The sequence below is a fragment of the Bos indicus genome, chromosome 21, assembly GCF_029378745.1.
Source record: "Bos indicus isolate NIAB-ARS_2022 breed Sahiwal x Tharparkar chromosome 21, NIAB-ARS_B.indTharparkar_mat_pri_1.0, whole genome shotgun sequence".
Taxonomy (NCBI): domain Eukaryota; kingdom Metazoa; phylum Chordata; class Mammalia; order Artiodactyla; family Bovidae; genus Bos; species Bos indicus.
In genome coordinates, this window is record NC_091780.1 from 34,492,908 (window position 1) to 34,520,816 (window position 27,909).

The following is a 27,909-nucleotide window of genomic DNA, read 5'->3' on the forward strand; positions in this document are numbered from 1 at the left end:
TGGGTCCCAGGGTCCCAGGGCCAGAGTCACCTGCTGCAGTACGAGCAGAGACAGCAGCAGCTGTGGGGGCAGCATGCTAGCAAGGGGGCTTCCCCTCCGCTCAGCCCTGGTCAAAGCCTGCCCACCCATCCTGAGCACAGTGGGGGAGGGCTGGGGCCACCACAGGGTGGGCACTGGAGAGGGAGCTGGCATCTCCACAAAGACCCCTCGCCCCTACAGTGAGATCCCCTCCCCTGGTGACAATGGCTGGCTTAACCTCTACCATTTCTGGAGGGAGAAGGGCTCACAGAGAATCCACTTTCGCCACATCGAGAACTTCCAGAAGTATGGCCCCATTTACAGGTAAGCCTGGCAGAGGATTGGGGCTGGCGGGATAGGGAAGCCTGTGGTGGCCCCCTCCCTGAAAGGTCTGCCCTCCCCTTCCAGGCTCTGGTTCACCTCTGACTTTATTTCTTCCTGCCTGGCAGTGGCAGGAGTAGAGTTAATGCTTCCCAGACAGTGGGTTCACTTCCCAGCCCTGAGGCCTCAACAGTCCCCGGGCTCTACACCCTTAGAAACTTTGGGGAGGTGGGGAGGCCAAGAAAATAAGCCCTGGTACCTCCATTATCTGCAGGACACTTTGCAAGGTGTGGTTGTCATCCCCATTTTCAGAGGAGAAGGAAGTTCAAAGAGGTTAGGACTCTAGCCCTGATCACTCAGCTAGAAGACTGTCCTGCTACCCGGGGTGCTGGTCTTGCCTCCCCTTGGCCTGTGGGACTCTGAGTGGCTGATTGGTCCCTTCCACTAGGCCTGGCTGCTGTCCCTCTTCCCCAAACATCTGCCTTGCTTCCAGCCAGGAGGGAGAGCCTTTGGTCTTTTGGCCTCGCTGTACCCCACCTTCTTGCCCTGGGGTGGGGGTGAGGTCTGGGGGCTGCCCTTGGGAGGGAGGCCTCACTTGTTCTGGTTTAGCAGTTTCTAAGGTAGGTGGGCTTCAAGAGACATTTGGGTTCCTTTCTGAGAGCATAGGTGAGGGGGATTAGAGGTGGCAAAGATGATGCCTGAGGGCAGGGAGGAGACACCAGGAAGTATAATGCTTTACTTTTACTTTATTTTTTTATTTTTGGTTGGGGGGATGCACCGCGTGGCCTGTGGGATCTTAGTTCTCTTCAGGGATTGAACCTGTGTCCCCTGCAGTGGGAGCACTGAGCCGTAACCACTGGACTGACAGGGAATTCCCCCTTTTACAGTTATAAGTGCTTTTTTAGAACTGGTTGGAGACAGGGCACCCGCTTAGCCCCAGGCTGAATGTTAGATTTGGAAGAAGTTTGCTCCTTAGTCTCTCTTCTTTGTCTTTCTGTCTCTTTCTCTCCCTTCTAAGCCTCTCTCCCCAGTCTTACTTCATGAATTTTTTCATTATTCCCTGCTTCCTCCCCTCCTCCTCCTTCCTGTTCCTAGCCCCTTGTAGGAACTCTTTATTTTATAAAGTCCCTATTTTCTGAGTCACTTTCATCTGAGTCTTGCAACCTGTCCTTAAATTTGGCATTATTCCTAATTCACAGATGGGAAAACTGAGACCCAGAGAGAAGGGTCTTGCCAAGGTCACACAGTTCATCAGGGCAAAGCCAGGGCTGGAACCCTGATTGTTTGGCTTCCAGTTCGGGGTGTCAGGCTTCCCAGGGGGCGCTAGTGGTAAAGAATCCACTTGCCAATGTTGGAGATCCAAGAGATGCAGGTTTGATCCCTGGGTCAGGAAAATCCCTTGGAGGAGGACATGGCAACCCACTCCAGTATTCTTGCCTGGAAATCCCATGGACAGAGAAGCCTGGTGAGCTAGAGTCCATGGGGTCGAAAAGAGTTGGACATGAGTGAGCATGCATATTATTATATTATTCAGGGTGTCAGTAGTCTAACTATAGCCTTGAGATAACAAACTTCTAAATGAACATGAGGAATTTACAAGTTTCATGGACTTTCCCTTAATACAAGTCTGTTCCTGTTCTTTATTCAATAGTTTAGAAAAATTGATATCAAATACAATCTCAGTTTTGATAATATTTATGTACCATTCAGAATGTGAATGTATTTATATGCTATTTTGTGTTGTCCTATAATAATGTACCAAGGACTTCTTTTCTCTTTTCTCTCTTTAATATAATTTTAAAAGACAGCATAGTAGCCCATAGTATGGATAGCCATATATTTTTCAGCTAGCTTTTAAAAGTGGATATTTAGACCACTCTAGGTTTTTTTTGTTTTTTTTTTTTTAACTATTAGACATCCTTATACATTTTTTTTTTTCTATGAACATTTTCATCCATCAGGCATCACTGATGTCAGATAGCTGCCTTGGGCTAGATTCCCAGAGGTAGAATTGATAATAACAATAGCAGTTCAAGGACTTTGCTTAGCTGTTTTTAATGGAGTCAGTGGTTTGAGGATGTGTGGCAGCTGGAAAAACACTGAGGGGATTTTCTGGGAGGCCATGGTCGGCCAAGGAGACTTGGGGAAGATAGGCCTGGGCTCTGTGGGTTAGTGGCTAAAGCCATGCTCTCTCCCACTCCCCAGCCTAGTCTTCTCCCCTCCCCCTCCCTCTCCATTCTCAAGGAAGAGGGAGGAAGAGAGGGGAAGGAGGGTAGAGAGAGGGAGAGAATGAGAATTTGGCTTATACTTGTATGCTTTTATGTTTTACCTTGAAGTGTATCTTGAATTAACTTTCTTATGCAAAAGGCAGATACAAGTCAGAAGCAGAATTTTCTGTTGTTTCATGACAGTTGTACATTAATTCTCTGCAAAGTGCCTTAAGGTATATTTATACCTGGGGCTTGATGTTTTACCTCAGTTTTATTTTAATAGTGACAGAGTACTTTGTTGGGCCTCTAATTCCTGGGGGAGGGTGACCAGTTCCAGAACTTCAATCCTAGAGCTTAGAAGGGACTGCCTGGCCTGGTGTGTGACCTGCCCAGCAAGCTACATGGAGTCACTCTAGTCCAGGGTTACTCCCAGCTGCCATGAAAGTGCCATGTTTCTGAGCTCTGCATAGGTGAGAGGGTGGAGGGTGCTGAGAGTGTAGACACACAGGAAGAATGAACATTGGAGGACCTGATGATCCAGGGGAGGCCCTGGGTAGGGGTGGGCTTGGTCCTGAGGATGTGCAGGAGCCACTGTGATGATAAGATGAGCACGAAGCTGTTACTTAGAGAATGTCTTCCCAGGTGGCACAGTGGTAAAGAATCTGCCTGCCAATGCAGGAGACGCAAGAGACGAGGGTTCAATCCCTGGGCAGGAAGATCCCTTGGAGGAGGGCATGGCAACCCACTCCAGTATTCTTCCCTGGAGAATTCCATGGACAGAGGAGCCTGGTGGGTTACAGTCCATAAGGTCACAAAGAATCAGACTGAGCACAGATACATGCAATAGGAGCCACACTCATAGATTTCATATCATCTTATTCTTCAGCAATCCTGTCAGGCAGGTACTGTATTTATCTCCACTAAAGAAACTGAGACTCAGAGGATGAGACTAAAGTCATACAGTGAGGAAACTATGGGCCAGGATCCACTCCCAGGCCGGTCTGCTCCGTGCTGTCAGCCGCAAAGTGGTTACAGAGGAGCTGGGTCCTGTGCCCTGATTGTGCAGGGTCTGCAGGACTCTCCTCAGATCCTTACCTCACAGCAACCCTCTTCTGCCCCTCCAGGGAGAAGCTTGGCAATTTGGAGTCAGTTTATATCATTCACCCTGAAGACGTGGCCCATCTCTTCAAGTTCGAGGGATCCTACCCAGAGAGATATGACATCCCGCCCTGGCTGGCCTATCACCGATATTATCAGAAACCCATTGGAGTCCTGTTTAAGTGAGTCCTGGGTCCTCTCCCAGGGGCTGGAGGGAGATGCTGGGTGGCTGGAGCAAGGGCAGAGGCTGAGGGTGAGATGCTGGGACCGTGCTTGTCCTGCCCTTTCTGTTAACAGCTGGGCCTCTAGACAAACCCCTGTCCTCTTCCTGCCTCCATCAAACAGATGATGGGGAGGGTGAACTGCCCTGCCAACCTTCAGGAACATGGTCAGGAAGAAGATCTTACTGAGTAATTAAAGGCCTTGAAAAGTTCTCATTCATTGGTTCATCCAGTAAGACCCATTTTATTGAGTGCCTCCTATGTGCTAGTCCTGGTGCTGAACTCTGAGTGACAAGTAGGGTGGAGCCCTGCCCCTAGGAGAGTCCCTTATAGTCTAAAGGAGCAGTAAGAAGCATGAACAAATCAGTGTATCTAAATGCATAGATACCATTTTCCACCAAATTGCTCATCAAAAAAAGGAAATGTGACCATAACAAGTGTTGATGAGGATATGGAGCAGCTAGAGTGCTCCTAGCTTGCTAGTGGGACTGAAAGCCGATGCCACCACTTTGGAAAATGGTTGGACATTACTTCCTGCAGTTGAATGTTTATAAAGCAGCCATTATAAACCCATGCTTATAATGCAGTCATTCTGCACTCAGGAATATACTCCAAAGAATACCCGCACCCCACCCACTGAGACGGATATGTACTAAAATGTTTGCAATGCAGTTGTTCATAATAGCAAAAACTGGGAAATCACCTAAATGCAGAACAGGAGCATGAAAAGAGTGACAGAGGCAGACCCCAGTCAACAAGAACAGACTCCGTGTCTCACACAATACAGATGATACAACAATACAGAAGATACTAGAGATATAAGCTGAGTGAAAAAAAGCAAATCATGACAGCTTTTATAAGAAGTTGAAAACAAGCATGCATTTTTGTTTTATTTTATTTTTCAACATGCATGTTGAAAAGCATGCATTTTTAAAAAGCATGTTTTGGAAATATATGTTGATCAGATAAAACTGGAGAAGGCAATGGCACCCCACTCCAGTACTCCTGCTTGGAAAATCCCATGGATGGAGGAGCCTGGTAGGCTGCAGTACATGGGGTCGCTAAGAGTCGGACGGGACTGAGCGACTTCACTTTCACTTTTCACTTTCACGCATTGGAGAAGGAAATGGCAACCCACTCCAGTGTTCTTGCCTGGAGAACCCCAGGGACGGGGGAGTCTGGTGGGCTGCTGTCTATGGGGTCCCACAGAGTCGGACACAACTGAAATGACTTAGCAGCAGCAGCAGCAGCAGCAGCTAAAGCTATTTACAAAAGCAAATAAGAGATTTAGGTTGGGAGGCAGGGAGGCAGGATGTGGGAGGACTGGGTTGGCATCTGAAAGTTATCATCAAGTTTCTAGTATTCATGTTGGACTGTGAGTTTATAATAACATTCTTGTAAGCATAAAAAGCCCCCAAATAACAAAGAGGGCTTTGCACAGATCTATTTTCAAGAATGGGCGTAAGTTGAGAATAGGAATGGATATTAACCCAATTCTGGGCACCTGAGGTTCCCCACCAATGAAAGTAATGAGACATTGGGGGTGCAGAGGTTGGTCAGCTGTGCCCATGCAGGCGCCAGAAAAGGTGATGTAGAGGGACCCTTGAATGGTAGGAGGTGAGACTGACCAGGAGGAAGTGGAAGTGGTGGGGAGGGCAGGCCTGCAGCAGAGGCCAAGACTAGAGGGCTTGACAGTTACTTAAAGGCTCTAAGAATAGGATTTCCATCTTGTTTAAAGCAGCAGCAGCAGCAGCAGCAGCAGAGGGAGTAGAGCACGGTTGGGGGTTTGATCTTCACCCTTTTTTTTTCTGTCACACAAGCCTCCCTATTCCCTCCCCTCTGTCCCGCCCAGGCCAGGCAGAAGCTGGGAGGAGGGGAGGGTAGGGAGGGCTGTGGATGTGAGCAGTGGACTTTGAGCTGTGGCTCAGCCTCCTGGGAAAGCCTAGTCAGTTCCCTCTGTGTTTGCCAGGCCTGGGGTTTGTGACCATGAGGGCCTGAGGGCCCATGTTTTCTCAGGAAGTCAGGAACCTGGAAGAAAGACCGGGTGGTCCTGAACACGGAGGTGATGGCTCCAGAGGCAATAAAGAACTTCATCCCACTGCTGAATCCAGTGTCTCAGGACTTCGTCAGCCTCCTGCACAAGCGCATCAAGCAGCAGGGCTCCGGAAAGTTTGTAGGGGACATCAAGGAAGACCTGTTTCACTTTGCCTTTGAGTGTAAGGAACTTGAACCTACCTGGCCACAGTCCTGGGGATGGGAGAACCCAGCATCTCACCTTGAGACCCAGAATAGACTCTGAAGAAGTGTCAGGATTGGTTTCTGGGAGGAGCCACTGAACACATTCTCTGTCATCAGCTACCGGCGGGGAGAGCTGCACGCTCTCATCTGATTCATGATATGGGGCCAAGAATTTCTAGAATGTGGGTCCCTATTGCCCCTTTCCTCCAAAAGCCAGGGTTTGACTTGGCCTTTCATTCAGCAAATCTCTCTCTCTCTTGGGACAGAGACCTTCCCTTTCAAGTCTGGGAGGGGAGGGGAGGGTTGGGTGGGTTATTGAAACAGGGTATTGGAGGATGTGTAGGAATTTTCCAGATGGAATAAAGAGGTTGGGCAGTATAGGCAGAGGCAACAATACATACAAAGGCCCTGTGGCTTGATAGGGATCACGTGGTCACTGCAGGAGATTTGGAGTGCCCAGGGTTTGGCATAAAATTCCTGACCCAAGAGGCAGGAAACCCTTGGGGGTTGTTGTGACTTCTTATGACCAGCCAAGTGGGCCCTGGATGGCCAGTTACTGGGGATTGATGTCCCCCCAGACACCCATCTGACCTGTTCCAGGAAGTATTTAGCCACTCTGGTCAATCATAGATGAGAAGTCTCTCTTCCCAGGAGGAAAGCTGAGAGGCTGCTGGGGGGTGCTGTTGGAAGCGGGAGAGGGCAGTTTCCTCCCAGTCTGAGCCTTTTCTCAGCTGTGCTGGAGGCTCTGCCTCCCACTTGAGGGATCCCTTTTAGGGTCTGTCCCATGACCCTCTGAAGGGCCTGACTGACTGCCACAAAGGCAGTTTTCCTTACTCCTGCAATTTCAGCCCTTTGGGACTCAGCTGTCAGTTTCTTTACTGAAGGAGGCTGAGGTTGGATGCAAGGGCTCCCATGTGTTGGGGAGGGGGGCGATGGTTTCCTGGGAGCTGAGGCTCTCAGATGGTCAGGTTGGATGAGATTCTTCAACTTTGCAGCCATCACCAATGTCATGTTTGGGGAGCGCCTGGGGATGCTGGAGGAGACAGTGAACCCCGAGGCCCAGAAGTTCATTGATGCCGTCTACAAGATGTTCCACACCAGTGTCCCTCTGCTCAACGTCCCTCCAGAACTGTACCGTCTATTCAGAACCAAGACTTGGACGGACCATGTAGCCGCATGGGACACAATTTTCAATAAAGGTGAGGGCTGTACCCTGGGCAGTCACAGGTGGAAGCCAGGAGAGCCCTGTTTGCCTCTGGAGATGGGAAATCCAGGCCTGGGTTGGAGGGTTGAGGGTTGGGGGAGTGGGGAGAAAGACACAGAGGGAGAGAGAAAGTCAGTTGGGAGCCTCAGACCTTGGCCTGCCGCTTTGTCCCAAGTTATGACTTGCCGTGTAGAAAACCCATGGATGGCCATCGGGAAGGCCCAGGAACCCCTGCATATGGTATGCAGAAAGCTGGCTCCTGAGGATGATCAGATTTTTCTGGAGAAAGAGGATTAAAGAAGTCTGTCATATTCTTCCAAGGAGCCCAGGATTCCCAACATGGGTTAAAGACCAGCATTTCAGACATGGCTGTGCTTGGTGACAGAGCAGGGCTTCGGTGACAGGGATTCGTAAAGGGTGGAGAAGGCTGACTGGGATGTGGTGATGATGCCAGGTCTGGAGTTAAATCCTGCCTCTGCCCTGACACCCTTGTGACCTTGTGCAAGTTATCATCTTAGATGGACTTCTGTTTCCTTATCTGTAAAATGGGCATGATAGCACTTACCCTAAATAATAATTTAAAAAAACCACAACAGGTATGAGGAACTTTATAGAGCATGCTCCTCAGAGAAACAGCAGCCAAGAAAGTGCAGGGCTCCAGAATCCTCAAGCCCTTGTGCTCTTTCTTGCCCCTCTGCAGAGAGCCTCGCTGCTTTTTCTTTTTTTTGGCCATCTTGAAACATGTGCGATCTTATTCCCCTGCCCAGGGATTGACTCCGTGCCCCCTGCAGTAGAAGCATGGATTTTAACCCCTGCACAGCCAGGGAAATTTCTGGCCTCCCTCTGTTTTCTTTCTTCCTGCCCCACAGCTGAAAAATACACTGAGATCTTCTACCAGGACCTGAGACGGAAAACAGAATTTAGGAATTACCCAGGCATCCTCTACTGCCTCCTGAAAAGTGAGAAGATGCTCTTGGAGGATGTCAAGGCCAATATTACGGAGATGCTGGCAGGGGGTGTGGACACGGTGAGGACCCAGTGAGGTGGCCGTAGAGGTACATCTGGTCCCTTCCTGCGCCCTTTCCCCACAGCCTTCCTCATTGTCTGAAACCCCTGTCCATGAGGGCTCCATCTCCCTCTCCTGACCCCACTTCCTAGATGCTAATCTTCTAGGAGGGCGAGCTCAAGTCAGTCATCCACTGAGCGTGCCTTGAGGCTGATCCACCTTTTTTTCTTTGCCAGTGAAGAGGGGGTGACTAGGTACAGGTGGGTGACAAAGCTTACTTGGTATCAGGAAGGCAGGCGGGATCTCAGAGAAGCTGGGAGCCAACCAGTGGAATTTGCCCTGGGCTTGCCCTCCAAATCTTTTTGTTGCCTTCCATGCCCCCTCTTCCAGACCTCAGTCCCCCTTGATGCCTCCAGTGTCTGAAGGCATCATGCATGGTGTCTCCCAGAGGTCCACAGGCAGAATAATATCCAAGAAACTTCTTTTTCAGTATTTATTTTATTGTATTAATTTGGCTGTGTCAGGACTTGGTTGTGGCACGTGGATCTTTAGTTGTGGCCTGTAGGGTCTGGTTCCCTGACCAGGGATTGAACCCAGACCCTCTGCACTGGGAACGTGGAGTCCTAACCATTAGACCTTCAGGGAAGTCCCAGAAGCTTCTGTTCTTGAATGTCAAAATTTCTCTGTCCTGTGTGCCTTCCCTTTTCCTAAACCTTAAACTTCCTCAAGCCAATGTGATGGTGAGGGTTAATTCATTAGCGTTTCTTGATTGCTAGTTACGATTCAGGCCCCAAGACTATAAAGATGAATACAGCAGACCTCAAATATCCTAAATGGCTCAGACGGGAAGCGTGTATAAGTTTGTGAGAGGTGCCATGACAAAATAGTACAGACTGGGTGACTTTAACCACAAAAGTGTAGCGGCTCATAATTCTGGATCAATGTATCAGCAAGGTTGCTTTCTTCTGAAGCCCCTCTGCCTGGCTTGTTGATGGCTGTCTTCTTCCTACATCTTCACATGATTTTCCTTACTTCCTTCTTTTTCTTTTCAAAAAAATATTTATTTATTTGGTTGAGCCAGGTCTTAGTGGCAGCATGCAGGATCTTTAGTTGCAGCATTTGAACTCTGATTCCATGCTGTCAATGTAGGGGGCCTGGATTCGATCCTTGGTTGGGAAACAAGATCCCACATACCTCAACTAAGAGTTCCTGTGCCGCAACTAACACTCCCTTTTCTTCTTACACGGACACCAATCCTATTCGATTAGGGACCCCCCCATATGACCTCATTTTACCTTGTTTAGTAGCTAAGTTGTGTCCGCTCTTTTGCAACCCCATGGACTGCAGCCTGCCAGGCTCTTCTGTCCACGGGATTTACCAGGCAAGAATACTGGAGTGGGTTGCCATTTCCTCCTCCAGGGGATCTTCCTGACTCAGGGATCGAACGGTGTCTCCTGCATTGGCAGGCGGGTTCTATAATGCTGAGCTACCAGGGAAGCTCTCATTTTACCTTAATTATCTTATTAAAGGCCCTCTCTCCAAATACAGTCACACTGTGAGGTGCTGGGGGTTATGACTTCAACATATGAATTTGGGAGGGACACGATTCAGCCCAGGACAAGGAGGCAGCATGGGCCCAGACGACCACCTCTTCACCTTAAAGGGCTGGATGACGAGGTACTGGGTACTGACAATGCTAAGAAGAGGGGAGAGACCAATGTGGCCTTACAGGACAGGGAGAGCACTCCACAGAGTAAAGTCAACTTGTCTTCCCTCTTGTGCCAGGAGGAGAGAGAGGAAATAGCATTTCAGGACTGGGGAGAAGCAGGTGACAAAGCCGCTGGGTGAATAACTTCATTTCCTAGGTATTCTATTTGCATTGTGCTCTAACCTCCAGTGCAGGAGTTTCCATTCCTGGGCTGCAGATGGAGGCTTTGAGCATATTTTAAACATAGTTCATTGTCAGTCATGTAAAAGGGATTCCCCCCTAAAAGCTCACCTGCACCAGAGCAGCTGTTATTCTTGGGTAATATTTATTAAGCAAGCACTATACAGCAAGCAGGATCCTAAGCTTTTCACATTAACTCTTTTAACCCATTTAGCATTCACAAACAACACTTTGCAGTATTTTACTGTTCCCCTTTGTTGAGATGAGGAAACTGGGGCACAGAGAGGTTAAGGAACTTCATTAAGGTCACACAACCAGTAATTCAGGTGAAAGTGAAAAGTGAAAGTGAAAGTCACTCAGTCGTGTCTGACTCTTTTCCACCCCATGGACTATAGCTCACCAGGCTTCTCTGTCCATGGAATTCTCCAGGCAATAACACTGGAGTGGGTAGCCGTTCCCCTCTGCAGGGATCGAACCCAGGTCTCGTGCATTGCAGGCAGATTCTTTTACCATCTGAGCCACCAGGGAAGCCCTAACTTAGTTGAATACAGCCAGTAGTCCCTCTCCTCATCCTGCAAAAGCCATGTTGGTCTCTCCTCTTTTCTCAGTGTTGTCAGTACCTGATGCCTCGTCACCAGCCCTGTTACTTATTAAACAAGTATCTCCTGAGTACCCACGCTGTGTTGGGCCTTGGAAAAAATGAGACAATTACATGCATTTGATCTGAGCCTTGAGGGAGGGGTACACACCTGCTTCCTAGGCTGGGAAGGGAACTGTAGGAAAAGGGAACAGCATGAGGAAGATTTCTGGGCTTCAGGAACTGTGTGTAGCTCAGGGCGGCTGGAGCATGCTGGAGAGAGGTGGCAGTGGGCTGGGAGCAACCGGCAGGTATTGGAGGGGGTCCATGGGTCTGGTCACAGCCTCTGGACTTGATCTGGGGACTCCAGGGATCCAGGCAAGAATTTCAAGCTGGGAAGTGACTGGATGGCATTTTTTCACAATTGCTTCCACTGGGAGGAATAAGAAGCACGTCCAAACCTCTTGGACCAAAATATGATCCTTGGCAAGTTAATATGCCAACACCATGTGTCTAGCCCTAGGTCATATTCCAGTTCCATCACTGAAGAATCTGTACTATGGGGCCTGAGGAGGATCACTCATACCTCCAGTGAAAGTTAACACTCACTACATTAGCCCTGAGATTAGCTGGTCAGTCTCAGTATAGACCACATGCTAACTGCAACTCTGACATAAAACAGGTCTGGTTGTTCTGGTTTCAGCATTTATGAGCCTCACTTTATGCTATACTACTATAGGCAGATGCTACATTTAGGGGGAAGTTCTACTGGGGAGCTGCTGCTGCTGCTGTCACTTCAGTCATGTCTGACTCTGTGTGACCCCATAGAAGGAAGCCCACCAGGCTCCCCCATCCCTGGGGTTCTCCAGGCAAGAACACTGGAGTGGGTTGCCATTTCCTTCTCCAATGCATGCAAGTGAAAAGTGAAAGTGAAGTCACTCAGTCGTGTCCGACCCTCAGCGACCCCATGGACTGCAGCCTACCACGCTCCTCCGTCCATAGGATTTTCCAGGCAGGAGTACTGGAGTGGGGGTGCCATTGCCTTCTCTGCTACTGGGGAGAGGGCTGCTCATTTAACAGGCATTTCAAGAGGAATGGCAGTCATCAGGAGTACAATCATTACAGAAGTAGGATTTGGCCTCTTAAGGCCTCTGGAGTCCTTTGGAAGAAGGCATTAGTTATATGGCTGACCCTCTACTGGCGGGGAAGATGGGAGGGCTCTGGTGACATGAGTGGGGAGGGCAGGGATAAGTGCTGCCCCAAACATTCCTGCTTGGACCACAAGAAAAGCTTCTTGGACATTTGCCTCAAAAAAAAAAAAAATTTATTTATTTGGCTGCACCAGGTCTTTGTTGCAGCAGGCAGGATCTAGTTCCCTGACTAGGGGTTGAACCTGGGCCACCCCTGCTTTGAGAATGCAGAGTCTTAGCCACCAGATCACCAGGGAAGTCCTGACATTTGCCTTCTGAATTGTGTTTTGCTTTATGTGGATAGTGGTTTCTGGATCCCTGGACGAGGGTGAGGGGAAGTGTTTGGCAATGAAAATTTAGCATGGGTCTAGATGCCCCATGAGTAACCAGCCCTCTGGGTTTTCTGCACCCCCACACTCTCCACCAGACATCCATGACATTGCAATGGCACTTGTACGAGATGGCACGCAGCCTGAATGTGCAGGAGATGCTGCGGGAGGAGGTTCTGAATGCCCGACGCCAGGCAGAGGGAGACATAAGCAAGATGCTGCAAATGGTCCCACTTCTCAAAGCTAGCATCAAGGAGACGCTGAGGCAAGCCCACTCCCACCTATGCCTGCCCCGCCCCACCCCACCCCCTCAAATCCCTGGGCAGGGACAGGGTGCTGCCTGAGCACAGGGTTACAAGGATGGGCTGGTGGAGAAGATGGGTAGCAGGAAGTGAGGAGTCTGGGGAAGACAGCTGGGAATGGGGAGGAGGGGTCCTGCCTCCAGACCACCACCCCCCGCCAGGGTGTGCAGCTGGAGCTGAGCTGCCATGCTGGGGGCTGGGCCTCTGTCCAGGCCTTGGGGCATCAGCTTCTGAATGCTTTTCACTGGCAGACTCCACCCCATCTCCGTGACCCTGCAGAGATACCCTGAAAGTGACTTGGTTCTTCAAGATTACCTGATTCCTGCCAAGGTAGGTGTGGCAAGAAGGCTGCAGGCTCTGTCAGTCAGACAGGGGAGGCCAGGGGCAGACTGCAATTGCATAAGATAGTGGCAAGGGGGGCTTCTGTCCTGCCTTTCTTCCTGGGGCTGGCTGGTGGGGTCCTTGGCAGCAGTGGTCCCAGTGTGAATGAAGGGCAGAGGGGATGGTCACAGTGGACGGTGGTTTTGGGATGTTGCTGGACTTCTAGGTTAGGAGGGAGATTCCATGGGCTGCCTGGGTTTCTGAGGGTCCTCTGGGACTGAGGAAAAGGGCAGGACAATCTCTTGGCCCGTCCCCAGCCTAGTGTCTTCGGTGGTACGCATTGGATGGGCGAGGCTCAGGGAGAGGTGAGGCCTTATTCAAGATCACATAGTGGGTATTATGCTGTGCTGGTATTGTTCCGGGCTGTGAGGAGGTAAGGCCTATTCAGACCTCGGCTCACCTTGTCCTCAGACACTGGTGCAAGTGGGCATCTATGCCATGGGCCGAGACCCTGCCTTCTTCTCCAGTCCGGACAAGTTTGACCCAACCAGGTGGCTGAGTAAAGACAAAGACCTCATCCACTTCCGGAACCTGGGCTTTGGCTGGGGAGTGCGGCAGTGCGTGGGCCGGCGGATCGCCGAGCTGGAGATGACCCTCTTCCTCATCCACGTGAGTCTGACCTGGGGACATCTGTCTCCCGGGACTTGGTCTCCCCTCCCCAACAACCTCCTGCGGTCTCCTTTTGGGGCAAATCCACTCACCATCCACGGGTGCTCCCTGGCCATAAGTTCCCACAGAACTTATGATGGAAGGGGGGTGGGGTGGAAAAGGTTTCATAGAAACCAAAGTGAAAGCCTGAACCAGGGGGACAGAGGGCTAGTGGTATTTTCAGGCTCTGCACAGGGTTCAGTAGGAGCTGGAGGGAGACCCACTTGGAGCATCTCACATCACACGCAACTGCTCCCAGGTGAATGAGCCTGGGCTGGGGGAGACAGACCCACCCCGCCTCTCCCCTAAGCCCACTATCCCTCTTTCTCAGATTCTGGAGAACTTCAAGGTTGAAATGCAGCATATCGGTGACGTGGACACCATATTCAACCTCATCCTGACGCCGGACAAGCCCATCTTCCTTGTCTTCCGCCCCTTCAACCAGGACCCGCCCCAGGCGTGACCGGAGAGGGCGGGCACTGCCCTTTCCACCAATCCAGCTAGCTGGGGTGTGGGAAGACGGCCCGAGGGGGTGGGGCCATGGAGGTACCCGCACCTCCATTGCTCGCTCAGTCCACACCTCTTGCACCTTTCTGGCTAGGTCTGACCAGATGAAGCTGGCACTCAGGGGTCAGCTGCTTCCGCTCAGCTGAGGCACCCCTGTCTCACCCTACCTCTTCCCCTTCTTCGCCCATCCCATGAAGGCAATAAACGAGTGAACGCTGCAAAGTGCTTTCATTTTCCATCTGACCCCCTAAGGTAGTCATCACACTTGGAGAGATGCTCTCTGACCCAGGTCAGCAGATAGATCTGAGTATGAATGGAGAACTGCTGCCCTTGAAGCCATTTCTGCTGGGACCCACCCACCTATAGCAGCTCAGGAGCCAATAGGCTCCACCTCCCTGTTGTCCCGTTGCTTATGAGGCAGAGCAGATGGAGGGCTATTGCCATTGCACCCCTGGAGCAGCTGGCATAGGGATAAAGAACTTGGCAGAGTTCTGTTGAGAGAACAGGGCAGCCTGAGAGGTTGTGGGCCAATCCTGGCTCCCGGGGCCCGCCTCTCATGGGTGAGGCTCCCACAGTGCTCTGCTTGGCTGAGCCTTGGGTGGGAATTCCCTGTGGGGCCATGAGGACTTCCTGCCAAGGGCCAGTGAGAGTCTCGAGCATGATGTCTGGGGATGATGTGGTGAAGAGGATGTGGGTGAGGGGCTGGTGTGAGGTGACTGATTCTGGGAAGAAGAGGCCCGCATGCTTCCTCTACCCCACCTGACCACCCTTTTCTGGACTTCCCCAGGCCTTAACTTCCTGCCCCAGTGGGATGGGCCCACAGGTCCAAGCTCTGGGCATTAGGCAGGGAGACTGGGGCAGTCTCTGGTGCATTATTTGGACCGCCTGACAATGGTCTCAATTTTAACCCTCTTGGCCCCCTCTGAGTTCTGTGACTCCTAACTTGACCAGGTACCTGATCCTCCCTGGCCCTTGGCTACCCAAGTCCAAGTCAGGCAGACATAGGGGGCTAGTGCTGCTCAGGATAGCAGCCCAGATGGCTTGGCCTCTTCTACCAGGATCTGCAGGTTCTGAATTCACTCTTGGAGCCTTTCTGCTTTTCCTCATCACAATCCTCTTCCTTGTTGTCTTTATTCTTCCTGCTTCCTTTCCTTTCTCCAGGCTTGAGTCAGTTTTGCTTGGAAATGTTAGAGTTGGAGGGCCTTACAGTTAGCCCAGAGAGGTTGCTTGAGTCACTCAGGGTAACACAGCAGGCTTGTAGCTAGAAGCCAGGCCTTCTAACTGTCAGTGGAGGGCTCCTTCTTCTAGCCCCTTCTGCTTTTCTGTCCCTGGATGTGTTTAGACACAACACTACCAGCTCAGCCTATCCCTCGTGAATGGAGTATTTCATACTAACACGTAACTGATTGTCACAGGCAGGCTTCAAGTCTTTTGCTTCCCAAGAAACAGATAAACCAAACTTGAAATAAAGGATTTCAGATATGATACATGTTGAGGGGCAGGTAGAAAATCCCAGCCTCTCTTACCAGCTGACCTCTGGTGGTCTCAGTTCTTTTGGAGGTCTGAATGGGACTTGTCTCCCTGGCTCCTGCTTTGAAAGGCCTCTTCCCTCTCCCTGCCCACCCCTGTCCTGAGTCCACTATGGCATTGGACTCTCTAAAGAGAGTAGCTCCTGGGACAGGCAGGAGGCTACAGGGCTACAGCAGAAGGCCCAGACCCAGAGTGGGGTCTGGAAGGAGGAAGCTTAGGTACCCCAAGCTGCCCTGCTCTGGGAAAGGGGTGAATGCTCACTGACATACAGCATTTAATAAAGTCATTTTAAGGGGGTGGGGCTGCGACTCCAGCATGCAGAGGGGGTGGCCTGCTAGGAGTCAGTCTGTTGAGATTTCGAGAGCTTTTTGAGCTTAGTCTCTGAGCTGGGCATCAAGGGGTCCAACTTGGAGGGTTGCGTTTGGTCCTTGGAGGGGTTCTGTGGTGGCAAAGCAAGATGAAGTGAGTATGCCCCTGCCCCTAGAGGAATGAACCAATAAAATGCATCTTTCTTGGAAAGTCATGCCTCAGACAATCCGAAATCCAGTGGGTCATGACTTCTCAAATATTTCCAAACTCATTTAACCACAGTAGGTCATACCTAATTTTTCCCAGAGTCTTCAGGGCTCAGTGGGTGAGTCTACTAAGGTAGCCTGGTATTCCTCCCACCCCCCAGCCCCCCATCCTTTTCAGATCTGGTCAGGAGCCAGGAAAGAAGCAAAATACTGATAATTCAAGAGCAGGAGCAATCAGGGGGTTTGCTTTGTGGGGCTGGGTGGCCCAGGGCTGAGCTTGAGGGGCCTGTTTGTTCTTGGGAAGCTGGCAAGGTTTCTCTCTGGCAGCACGATCCCATCTCTGGCAGGTCTGCAGCACTGCACTTGCCTGAGAAGGGCATGTTCACTGGGGAATCTTAGGCACTGTGCGGTGGGGTGGGGCCACAGCTACTCTGCCCATGAGCAAATCCGGTCCTAAGGTACAGCCAGTGCCAGGGCATTTGAGAAATGCCCTGTGGGCAAGCTGTCAACCACAGCCACCTCATTGGTGATACTCATCACTACCTGAAGGGGAGGACATGTCTTGGCAGGATTCACTTCCCCTTAGACCAGGGGCATTGAGATGGGGCAAGAGCTTCAGCTGGTAACTCAGCAGAAGCTGAGCCTGGGTCTTCTGACTACCAGCCAGGAAGCAGGGCCCCCTGGACAGTTTTTCTCAGGATCTAGTGACTCTGGAGGTGGTGTGGCTGCCAGACCCTCCACCCAAGCCCCGAGAAGCTCCCCCATGGGGATCGCTCACGGGCACGTCTGTGGCGACTGTTGGAAGGGTGCCGCAAACCATATTCTTGTTCCTGCAGCCGGGTGGCCAAGTCCTGCTTCTCTCGTCCCCAGCGCCGAGCTGAGTCCTCTAACTATAGACATGAAGAGGCATAGATGGAGAACCACCAGGCAGCATGGCCCCTCCCTGAGAGCTAGGACAGCCTACCTGAGCCTGCTCTTAGGGGAAAAAGCAAAACTCCGGTTCATGTGGGCTAGCTACTACCTTCCCAAGAGACCTCAGGGTGACAAGAGTGGGTGAAGAGGGACTAAGTGACAGCTTGACTATGACTGATGGATCTTCTCTTAGTTTCACCAGCGGACTGAGCCCAGACGCTATTACAATGGGTCCAACCAATCCTCCACCATGGGGCTCCAGCCCTCCTTGTGCATACGGGAAACCCTGTCTCACCTCTACCATTGTCACGAGTTGAGCCCCCAAACTCCTCATTCACTGAACCCCAAACCTGATCACACAGGGAGCCCTGATCCTGATTACAAAGTGAAAGTGAAAGTCGCTCAGTTGTGTCCAACTCTTTGCAGCTCCATGGACTGTAGCCTACCAGGCTCCTCTGTCCATGGAATTCTCCAGGCAAGCATACTGGAGTGGGTAGTTGTTCCCTTCTCCAGGGGATCTTCCCCACCCAGGGATTGAACCCAGGTCTTGCCACCAAGGAAGCCCCCTTGGTCACAAATGGAGCCCCACCTCTCCTGACACACAGATCCCAGACCCTCCTCACAAACTGAGCCACCACCCTGATCACACATGGAGCATGGACCCAGTCACACACCAAACTTGGACTCTGGTCCAAGTGGAGCCCTGACCCTGGATGCAGACTGAACCCTGACCCTCCTCACTGAGCACAGACGTGGTCACACAGGGAGCCCTGACCCTGGACAAACACTGAGTCCTGACCCTGGTCACACATGGAGCCGCAACCCTCCCCACACACTGAGCCCCAACCCTCCAAACACATGGAGACCTGACCCTTCATACAAGGAGCCCCAACCCAGGTCACAAATGGAGCTCTGACCCCAGATGAAGACTGAACCCTGACCCTCCTCACTGAGCCCAGACATGGTCAAACAGGGAGCTCCATCCCTGGACAAACAATGAGCCCAGATCCCGGTCACATATGGAGCCCTGACACTGGTCATATACAGAGATCTGACCCTCCAAACACACAGAGCCCCCACTCTCGAGGCTTTACACATGGAGCTTCAACTCTCCTCACGCTCTGAGCCCCAACCCTCTTCTAACATGCAGACCTGACCCTTGTCACCAGTGAAGCCCCAATTCTTCTCACATAGCCCTAACCGTCCTGAAACACAAATCCTGGTCACAAAGCAAGCCTTGACCCTCTTCACACTTGGAGTCCCAACCTCCTCATACAGGGAGTCCCGACCCTAGCAAACACCGATCACCAGTGCCAGACACACACAGAGCTCTGACCTTGGTCACACAGAGAATTCCCACCCTGGTCATGCATGGAGACTGACCTGGGCCCAAGCCTACTCTAACATGCAGCCTTGACCCTGGTCACAAAGGGAACCCTGACTTTCTTCACACACTGAGCTCTGACACTCCTCACACAGGAAGTCCAAACCCTAGACCAAAACTGATTACTGAGACACCCGTGTCATCCAGCAGTTGAGAATCTGCTTCGCAATGCAGGGGACGCAGGCACGCTAAGCTCCCACATGCCTCGGGGCAACTAAGCTCGTGTGCCACAACTACTGAGCCCGTGCTCTCCACAACTAGGGTCTGTGCCCTGCAAGGAAAGATCCCGCACGACACAACGAGGACCCCGTGTGCTGCAACTAAGGCCCGAAGCAGCCGAATAATAAATAAATATTAAAAATAAAACCACCCATCACCAACCCTCGACACACACAGAGCCCCCACCCTGATCACACACGAAGCCTTGACCCTCCTCTCATACAGAGCACTGACCCTAGTCACACACTGAGCCACGACCCTCCTCACAGAGGAAATTCCCACCCTGATCACCCCCCAGAGACCCAATCCCCCTCACGCACTGGACCCCAACCCTGATCACACAGGGAGCCCCGACCCTAGTCACACACCAGGCCCTGGTCACAAAATGGAGCCCCCAATCCTGGTCACAAATGGACCCCTGACCCTGGATGCAGACTGAGTCCTGATCCTACACATACACACTGAGCCCAAATGTAGTTAAGTAGGGAGTCCTGATAGTCTAAATACAGGGAGCCCCAGTCCTGGTCATGAACTGAGTCCTGACCCTCCTCACACATACAGCCCTGATCCTTTTCAAACACAGAGCCCCGACTCTGGTCACAAATGGACCCAAACCCTCCTCAAACTTGGAGCCTTGACCCTCCTCACACACGGAGCCCCCAACCCTCCTGAAATATAGAGGCGGAGCCGGGTCTCTGACTGAGTGGAGGCTCTCTGGCCTGTGTGGCCCCTTCACCTCACCTACCTGGCTTTCCAGGGACAAGATCCGGCTCTGAGCTCGTTCCAGCTTGGCCAGGAGGTTAAACTTGTCTGAATTACTGGCAAGGAGATCCTGTGGGCAAAGCAGAAATTCGCACATGGTCCCCGTCAGGGGCTGTAGCTGTGTGAGCTCGGGAGGCCAGGTGACACTGAGGAAGAAATCAGCCAGGTCCAAGCTCCAAGTTCAGCTCCCAATGCAGAGCCCCAGTTGTTCAGTCGCTCAGTCGTGTCCGGCTCTTTGCAGAACCTCAGACTCAGGGCCAAAGCCCCTGTCCAGGGTTTCACACTTGGCATGTGGCTTTTTCACAGCTGTTCTCCCCATATATTTCGAGTGTATGAAATTTTTGTACATCAGTTAAAAATTTAAAAATATACCAGGGAGGGCTTCTCTGGTGGCTCAGGGGTGAAGAACCTACCTGCCAGTGCAAGGTACACGAGTTTGACCCCTGATCTGGAAAGATCCCACATGCTGCCGAAGCAACTAGGCCCATGCGCCACAACTGTTGAGCCTGTGCTCTAGAGCCTGGGAGCCGCAACTACTGAGCCCAGTGCCTGGAGCCCACGCTCTGCAGCAAGAGAAACCACTGCAGTGAGAAGCCTATGGACCACAGCGAAGAGTAGCCCTTGCTCACTGCAGCTGGAGAAAGGCCCCACACAGCAACGAAGACCCAGCACAGCCATAAATAAATGAATAAATCTTTTTTAAGAAAAGATGCATTAATACTAGGGAGCACTAGGTTAGTGCACAGAAGGGAATCTTGAGCTGGGGGGGGGGGTCTTTCTGTAAAGTAAAGGATCTGTTTGTAAAGTGAGGGTTCCCCATCTTCCGCTCTTTACCTGGATGTCCACGCATCGAGGGTGCTTTCAAACAGAACTCACCTCCTGCGAATCCTGTGATGAAGAGAAAAACTTTGCTGTGCCCAGCCCACCTGGCTTGTAATTCCAAATGTTCGGTCTCTGGGTTTGCATAAAGCAGGGACACCTGTAACAGCCTCAGAAGGGGAGGGGCCAGGGACACCCACCTGTGCGGGCAGGGTGCCCCTGGAGTGGCCCGGGGCTTCTGTCTCTTACAGGCTCTCTGCCAGGTCTCCTCTTGCTCCCAACTCCCCAGGGTCCACCTGGGATCAGGGAAAGGGTTCTCCAAGGCTGTACCAATCCCAGGAAATGCTCCAGGATGGAGTACTGAGAGCCCTGTGTGGAGCCCCACTGCAGCCAGCCAGTGGCAAATGGGCTCAGGGGTCAGCTAGGGGTTTGCTTGCTCTCCCATGATACTAGATGAGGGTAAGGGTGAAGCTTTCAGACTCGTGAGTGTTCTCCAGGGGAAAAAAGCCAAGGCCCAAGAGCTAGAGACTCTCCAGAGATTCCAGGCACACTGAAGACCCTGGGAAACCTAGCTCCTGGTCTGGGGCTTCACCTCGGATTGTGTGGTGAATGGTTTCTGAGCACCTGGTGACCTGGGTAGGCAGGCCCAGGACCACGCTTGTGCTGGTGGCTCTTACCGGCACGGCCTGCGGCTGCAGAATGATGGGGGCTGACTGGTGGCAGCTCTTATCCAGCTCTGCCTGCAGTCTCAAGTTTTCCGTGAGCAGCACTGAGTAGACGTCAACAGGCAGATTCTCGCCCGTAGGACCCGGGGGAAGGCCAGAGGCTGAGAGTATGGGGAAGGCTGTGAATGCGGCCATAGATGTGCATGAGATAGGCTTTCCTGCCTCCGTGTGCCTGGTCCAATCTGCCTCAGTGTTTTCCTTCTTTCTGCTCGTCCTCTGCTCCCCAGCTATGGCTCCCTACTGCCAGTGAGATCAGGTCCACATGCCTCCTGAGGCCATGGTTTTAGGCTCTTTAGAATCTGACCTGGGTGATCTCCCTTATCACTGCCCTGCCCTTTGTCCTGGGTCTGTTTCAGCTCCTCATCTCTATCTTTCCTCCTTTTTCTGCTTCTGGCATCCTTACTCCCTGGGCCAGGGCCTGGCTGTTTCCTTTCCCGAGATTGCCTTCTCATCTCTCATGCTAACCTCAGGGTTCCTGAAAGGCGGGCCCAACTTTCATTGTTTGTTAAAGGCCTTCAAAAATACCCCCCCACTGACACCCCCATGCAGTGAAGGCTGTCACAGGGCTGGGCTTATGGGGGTCTCCAGTGAGGTGGCACAGAAATCCTCCGCTTGGGCTGACCTGATCCCGTGTGACCTGGTTCTCTTTTGCTCATCAGAGCTGCCTCGGATGGGCAGTTCTGGATGGCTTTGGTTAACATTGATGGAGAAAGTAAATCATGGACTTAACCAAAATATTTTTTTTTTCTGTTTATTTTGTAGAAGCAGACTCTTTGAAAATGTAGGGAGATGAGCATATAATTTGAGGGAACTGCTGCCTGGCAAAGCCCCACTTTGCAGGTAGCCCATTTCTGTTCACTTGAGTCTCAGAGCTGCTTCTGGAAGGTCAGAGCCTCTTTCTAGCATGGTGCACACGCTGTGTCCCCTCCCTTGTGTTCTGAGGGGCTCCCTGGCAGGAGAAGGGAGTTCAGGGGCCTCTGGAAGTGCTGAGTGTCTGAATGAATGGGGAACTAGCACCCTCTGCGCAGTTTGAAGGTGCTGCTGAAACTGAGAGGCCTCAAGAAGGCAGGGCCTGCAGGGGCGGGAGCAGACTCACGCATGCTGGGCTTTCCCTGCGGCTTGTCCTGCAGGGGCTTGCTCCTCTTGCGCAGCTTGTCCTCCAGCACTTGCTCCATCTTCTCGATCACCTGGAGGGCGGAGCACAGAGGCTGGGCTGGCCCGGGGGCATCACACCTTCCCTTCAGTGGCCGGATCCGGGGCAGCCTGGCCCTTCTGCTACCTGCCTTCTCCTGGTGCCTCACGGTCTCCTCCAGCGCCTTCATCTTCTGCAACTTGTCCTGGTAGTGCTTCAGCAGCGCAGCCTGTGGCTGCTGAGCCTGGTGTAGGAGGAGCAGCTCCTTTTCTCGATCATTCTTCTGATGGTGGTGGGGGTTGCAGAGAGAGGGGAGAAGGGGGAACAGGGGTGCCCTTGGCCCCGAGGGTCCACCCCAGCTCCCCCTGCTCAGTTCACCACTTCCCTGGCCCCCTGGCCCCTATGTCCCTCTCCCTTCTACTTTCAGGTACTCCCTCCCACTTTCAGGTACTCCCTCCCGAGCGCCCTTCCCCTCTGCCCTCTGAGCCCTGGCTTACTAGAGTCAGTTCACTCTGCAAACGCTGCACCTTGTCCCTCAGCTTCTTCATGTCCAGCTCACTCAGCAGCAGTTTCTGCTTCATGGATGCTAGTGGTGGTGGAGGAGCTGGCTCAGGGAGGAGGCACCTCCCAATTCAAATTGGAATACTTGAGGCGGGTGCAGGTGGGGAGGGCAGATGTCTCTCAGTCCTGGGGCTTGAGACAGGACTGGACTCTCAATTTCCTTCCCCGGAGAGACCCCAGGCTCCTACTGATTAGCCTGTGTCCCGCAGCACGCACACCTGGGAGAGGCCCCCACCTCCCTATTCCGTCGGTGGCCTGCACGCCCTCACCCAGGTTCTGGGCCTTGTTGGGGCTGGCTGACTCCTCTTCTACCTCCTTCTGGGCCAGCTGGCTTCTCAGCATGCGGTTCTCTGCCTCCAGGACGCTGGTCTGTTTCCGCAGTGACAGGATGTCCTCTGCCATCTTCTGCATGGCCCGCCGGTAGTTGTTCATCTCCTGCAGACCCCGGAGCTCAGAGCTGAACCCCCAGCCCCGTGTGGCTGCCACCCAACATCGACATTCACACTTAGAGGTCAGCGGGTCACTCCCGAGGCCAAAGAACAGAGAGAATCCCAAGCTGTGCCCTCAAGTCTTAGCAACTCCTTGGAGGGGTGGTCACGACAGGGTCTTCACCCCTCCTGGTCAGTGAGAACAGGTCTGTAAATGTGCTCTTCTGGGGGTTACATCTTTTCCTGAGATGCCTTCTAGGGGGGACCCAGGCCTCAGACACCATTGAGGAAGCCCCTGAGCGATGGAGACTTGAAAAGCTCTGGGCCAGCTCTCCAGGGCCTGGCTAAATCAGGGCCATTCTCACCTTCTCCCTTCTCCTTTCTTCCTTCTCTAATCCCTCTTCTTCCTTGAGTCACTGAGGACCCAGGGAAGAATCTTTCTGAAATCTCCCTGAAGGCTCCTTGGGAGCTGCCCCTGGACACCAGCCTCCCAACGAGCCCAGGGGTCTTGAAGGGACCCAAGGTAAGCCTGGGAGACCCAGATAAGGACTCAGGGTCAGTGCTGGGATCCAGCTATAGGATCCAGGGTATGAGGTGGGGCCAGGATGCCAGGCTCTGTCGTTAGGTTAGGAGTAACAGCAATACTTGGAGAAGGCAATGGCAACCCACTCCAGTGTTCTTGCCTGGAAAATCCCATGGACGGAGGAGCCTGGTGGGTTTCTGTCTATGGGGTCGCACAGAGTCGGACATGACTGAAGCGACTTAGCAGCAGCAGCAGCAGCAACAGCAATACTAATATCTGGTGTTCATTGAGCATTTCCCATGTTCTAGGTCAGGCCCACCTCCTTCATTTAGCCTGTGAGGATGGGTTCTATTATCATCCTCATTTTATCGATGATGAAGACAAGGCCCAGAGAGGTGAGTAGCTTGCTTAGTCACAAAACTAATGAGTGGCAGAGTCAGGGTCTGAAATCCAGGCCTGCTGGCCCTTGAATCCTTGTTCTTAAGCACTGTGCAATCCTGTCACGATGCCCCATGTAGGGAAACTTCACAATATTTTGAGAAGTGATGAAAACAGGTTACTACAAAGAATTATGATTTCAACTTGGGAAAAAAAGTTCATGTTTACCCTTGTGTGTACATAGGAGAATTCATAGGTTATATTTACATTATTTGTTTTATAATCAGAAATCCTCTACTGTTATTTACAAACACTTTTGTGAAGGTAGTTTCTTAAATATAAACAGTACAACAAAATAGAAAAGAGAGACTCAAAATGTGAAGCCAGAAAGGTCCGCGGAGAGGGAGGAGGTAGGAGCTAGGTTGGGGGTGGAAAAGGAGGAGGAAGCAAGGCCAGGGGGAGCTTGTGGTCTGTGGCCTTCCTGAGACTGTGCAGGCCTTGCAGGCGGGGGGTGGGGGCTCCAGCCAGGAAGGGGCTCCCAAGTCCTCAGGAAGCAGAGCTCAGTCCTCAACTCCCACCTGGGCCCCATGCTGACTGGGGATATGGCCTGGCTCCCAGTCACTGCCTCCAACCTGTTGCATGGTGGGCTGCTGGCTTCCTGGGGCGGGGTTTCCAGACAGCAGGGGCTCATCAGATACCACTTGTCACCTGCTTCTGTCTAGCCTTCTGGCTAGACTGCCTCTGAATGGTGCCAGTGCTGGGCCCATCTCCCTAGCACCTGCCCCAGTCAAGTTTTAGGTCTTGGCTCCTGTAGATCTGCCCATCTGGTGCCCTCAGACAGCTACGTTAACTAGGACACTCAGCCCAGAGACTGCACCCTCACAGGGCTTTGTGGTCGGGCCCCAGGCAGAAGCCCAGCTTGGCTACTGACTCACTGAGTAAGCTTGGATGAGCCCCTTCATCTTACTGAGCCTCAGATTCCTCTGGCAGGAGGAGCATGGAGTTGCTGCAAGCTCAGAGGTCAGGGGCCCTGCCTCAAGCAGGCAGGCCTTGGAGAAGGCAGTTCCTATCCCACCCCATCTCTGTTCTAGTACCAGCTTTAGTTAACAGGTCAGACCCCTTCCTCTTCGTCCTTGCTACCTTCAGCCTGGGTTCCTTTGCTCCCTCCTCTGCTGTGCTCTACATCTTCAATGTATAGCAGCCCTTTGATGGACAGGGGTTTGGGAGGCTCAGCAGACCGTCAAGAGGAATCACATGATATTTTTGAAAAAGAAAATTCATCTCTCCTTTCCCTCCCTAGCCTAATTCAGGCTCTTCTCATGTCTTCTCTGAACAATTACAGCAGTATCAAGTGGGTTTCCTTGATTTAGAATTATCTTTTAGAGAAAACACAACTTGTCCAAGAAAACAAGTTCAAGGATGCTCCACACACTGCAGTTAGTGATTTTATTCTAGGAAATGCTCAGTCTCTGGATACAGGCGGTACTTACAAGGAATGACCTAGATTCAATTATTCTGAGGCAGAGATGTCCACACTGTATTTTTAAGTGGAAAAAAAAAAGTAAGAATGTGGCAAATTAATATGATCACATCCACAACTGGTATGTGTATGTGTGAATGCACGTGTGTACATGTGTGCATGAGTGTATACATACAGATGTATAGTAACAGTAGTAACTGCTCAGTTTGGGAAGGAAAAGGAACACTTGCTTAATCTCTGCATTTTTCTAAGAATTTGCTCATGTTATTCATCTAATTAAAAATAATTTAAACCGAAATACATTGAGGGCTATACCATGTTCACAGATTGAAAGACGAAATGTAAAGAGTTAGTTCTTCCTTACACTGATTCACAAATTAAATGTATTGTCAATTAAGATCATAACCCTCTTGTATATGTGGAGAAATAGATAAACTGGTTCTATGAGAAATAAAAAGAACAAGTATCGCCAAAATACTTTTGAAGAGAAACAGGTGGAAAGACTTGCTGTATCAGCTGTCAAGATTTATGATAAAGCTACAGTAATTAGGCGGAGAAGGCAATGGCACCCCACTCCAGTACTCTTGCCTGGAAAATCCCATGGACCGAGGAGCCTGGTAGGCTACAGTCCATGGGGTCGCTAAGAGTCAGATACAACTGAGCGACTTCACTTTCACTTTTCACTTTCATGCATTGGAGGAGGAAATGGCAACCCACTCCAGCGTTCTTGCCTGGAGAATCCCAGGGACGGGGGAGCCTGGTGGGCTGCCGTCTATGGGGTCACACAGAGTCGGACACGACTGAAGCGACTTAGCAGTAGCAGTACAGTAATTAAGATAGGGTAATATAACTGCAAAGTTTGATAAGCAGGCCAAAGCATGAGAGAGCCCTAATACAGATCCACACATATATGGACTCTTAACATATGATGGTGTTACAGGGTGGTAGGGAAAGGATAGTCATTTTAATAAAAGGTGCTGCATCAATTGATATCTATCTGGAGAAAAGGGAAACTTGGCTCTTATTACATACCATAATTAAAAATAAATCCAGCTGGACTGTAGATCTAAGTGTAAAAGGTAAAACAATAAAGCCTCCAGGAGACAAGGAAAGGAATATCTTTATAAACTTGGGATAGCGAAAGGTTTTTCAAAACAGGACAGCTCAGAAAAGGGGGAGATTTCCCTGGTGGTCCAGTGGTTGAGATGTGGGCCTTCATTCACCACTGTGGCCCCAGGTTTAATACCTGGTCGGGGAACTAAGATCCTACAAGTCACACAGTGTGGCAAAAAAACAAAACAAAACCCAAAACAAATCCAAAACAGCCAAACCAAAATATGCCAAAAAAGCACAAATCAGGATGGAAAAGGTTGATAAATTTATACATTTAAATTAAGATATTTTATTCATATAAAGACATCATTAACAGGGTGAAATGGGCAAGGAAAGTGGGAGAAGATACTTGCAACAAACACAACCGAAGATGAACTCATATTCAGATATGAAAACAACTCCCAGGCTTCTCTGGTGGTTCGGTGGTAAAGCGTCCACCTGCCAATGCAGGAGACACAGGTTTGATCCCTAGTCCAGGAAGATCCCACATGCTGCAGAGCAACTAAGCCTGAGGGCCTCAACTATTGAGCCTGTGCCCTGGATCCCGGGAACCACAACTACTGAAACCCAAGCGCCCTGCAGCCCAGGCTGCACAACAAGAGAAACCACCGCGGTGAGAAACCCGCGAACCACAGCTAGAGTCGTCCCTGCTGAAAGCAACTAGAGGAAACTGCACAGCCACGAGGGCCCGGCATAGCCAACGAATACAGAAGACATAAATAAATAAAATTATAAAAACGACGCCCACAAATCAGTAAGAAAAGGACAGACTATGCAATAGAATAATGGACAAGAGATTGGAACTGACCCTCAACAAAATAAGCCAGTAAGCATCTGAATCGGTGGCCACCCTCTTTAGTCCTTTAAAACCAAAAAGATTCTGCTATACAGCGCCACATTGACTAAAACAAAAACAAAACAACCCTGACCACATCAAATGTTGGTGATGATGTAGCGCAAGTAGAACCCTTAGTCCCTGCTGGGGGAACACGAAGTGCCTCCATCCTTTCACAGTCTGTTCGGAAACTGGATCCTATTGAAGTTGAATGCCTGCATAGCCTATGATCTGGCAATTATACTCCTGAGTATATACCCCTCAAAAAATGCACGTGTGAATGCATCAAGAAGCTGGTGTAAGAACATTACTAGTAGTATTATTTGTAATAATCTTAAACTGGAAATAACACAAGTACCCATCGCAGTAGAATGGTGGGAGAGTCATGTGGTAAGATGCTACGCAGCAATACAAATGAATGAATGATGGTCATGGACAACCACATGGAGAATCTC

The 27,909-nt window shown here is 51.2% G+C and overlaps 2 protein-coding genes across 2 annotated transcripts in view; one reads left to right on the forward strand and one right to left on the reverse strand.

Annotated features, from left to right (window-relative positions):
• Positions 1 to 14,360, forward strand: CYP11A1 (cytochrome P450 family 11 subfamily A member 1). Its single transcript, XM_070775388.1, has 9 exons — positions 1 to 342; positions 3,674 to 3,829; positions 5,885 to 6,084; positions 7,102 to 7,305; positions 8,180 to 8,337; positions 12,399 to 12,565; positions 12,854 to 12,932; positions 13,395 to 13,592; positions 13,963 to 14,360. The coding sequence occupies exons 1-9, from the start codon at positions 74 to 76 to the stop codon at positions 14,092 to 14,094; spliced, it is 1,563 nt and encodes a 520-aa protein (XP_070631489.1). The 5' UTR covers positions 1 to 73; the 3' UTR covers positions 14,095 to 14,360.
• Positions 14,350 to 27,909, reverse strand: part of CCDC33 (coiled-coil domain containing 33) — a 26,607-nt gene continuing 13,047 nt past the window's right edge. The window contains exons 2-10 of the mRNA XM_070775389.1: positions 22,967 to 23,132; positions 22,634 to 22,722; positions 22,288 to 22,419; positions 22,101 to 22,191; positions 20,957 to 21,123; positions 20,337 to 20,348; positions 19,444 to 19,530; positions 16,962 to 17,073; positions 14,350 to 16,107 (exon numbers count right to left, since the gene is read on the reverse strand). Of these exons, the coding sequence (XP_070631490.1) occupies positions 16,043 to 16,107; positions 16,962 to 17,073; positions 19,444 to 19,530; positions 20,337 to 20,348; positions 20,957 to 21,123; positions 22,101 to 22,191; positions 22,288 to 22,419; positions 22,634 to 22,722; positions 22,967 to 23,132 (921 nt within the window). The 3' untranslated portion in view covers positions 14,350 to 16,042. The remainder of the gene's footprint in view (positions 16,108 to 16,961; positions 17,074 to 19,443; positions 19,531 to 20,336; positions 20,349 to 20,956; positions 21,124 to 22,100; positions 22,192 to 22,287; positions 22,420 to 22,633; positions 22,723 to 22,966; positions 23,133 to 27,909) is intronic.

Coding starts and splice junctions, on each gene's coding strand:
- CYP11A1 (XM_070775388.1), top strand. CDS start 74: ATGCTAGCAAGGGGGCTTCCCCTCCGCTCAGCCCTGGTCAAAGCCTGC. Junction 343..3,673: donor AAGTATGGCCCCATTTACAG/GTAAGCCTGGCA, acceptor CTGCCCCTCCAG/GGAGAAGCTTGGCAATTTGG. Junction 13,593..13,962: donor TGACCCTCTTCCTCATCCAC/GTGAGTCTGACC, acceptor CCTCTTTCTCAG/ATTCTGGAGAACTTCAAGGT.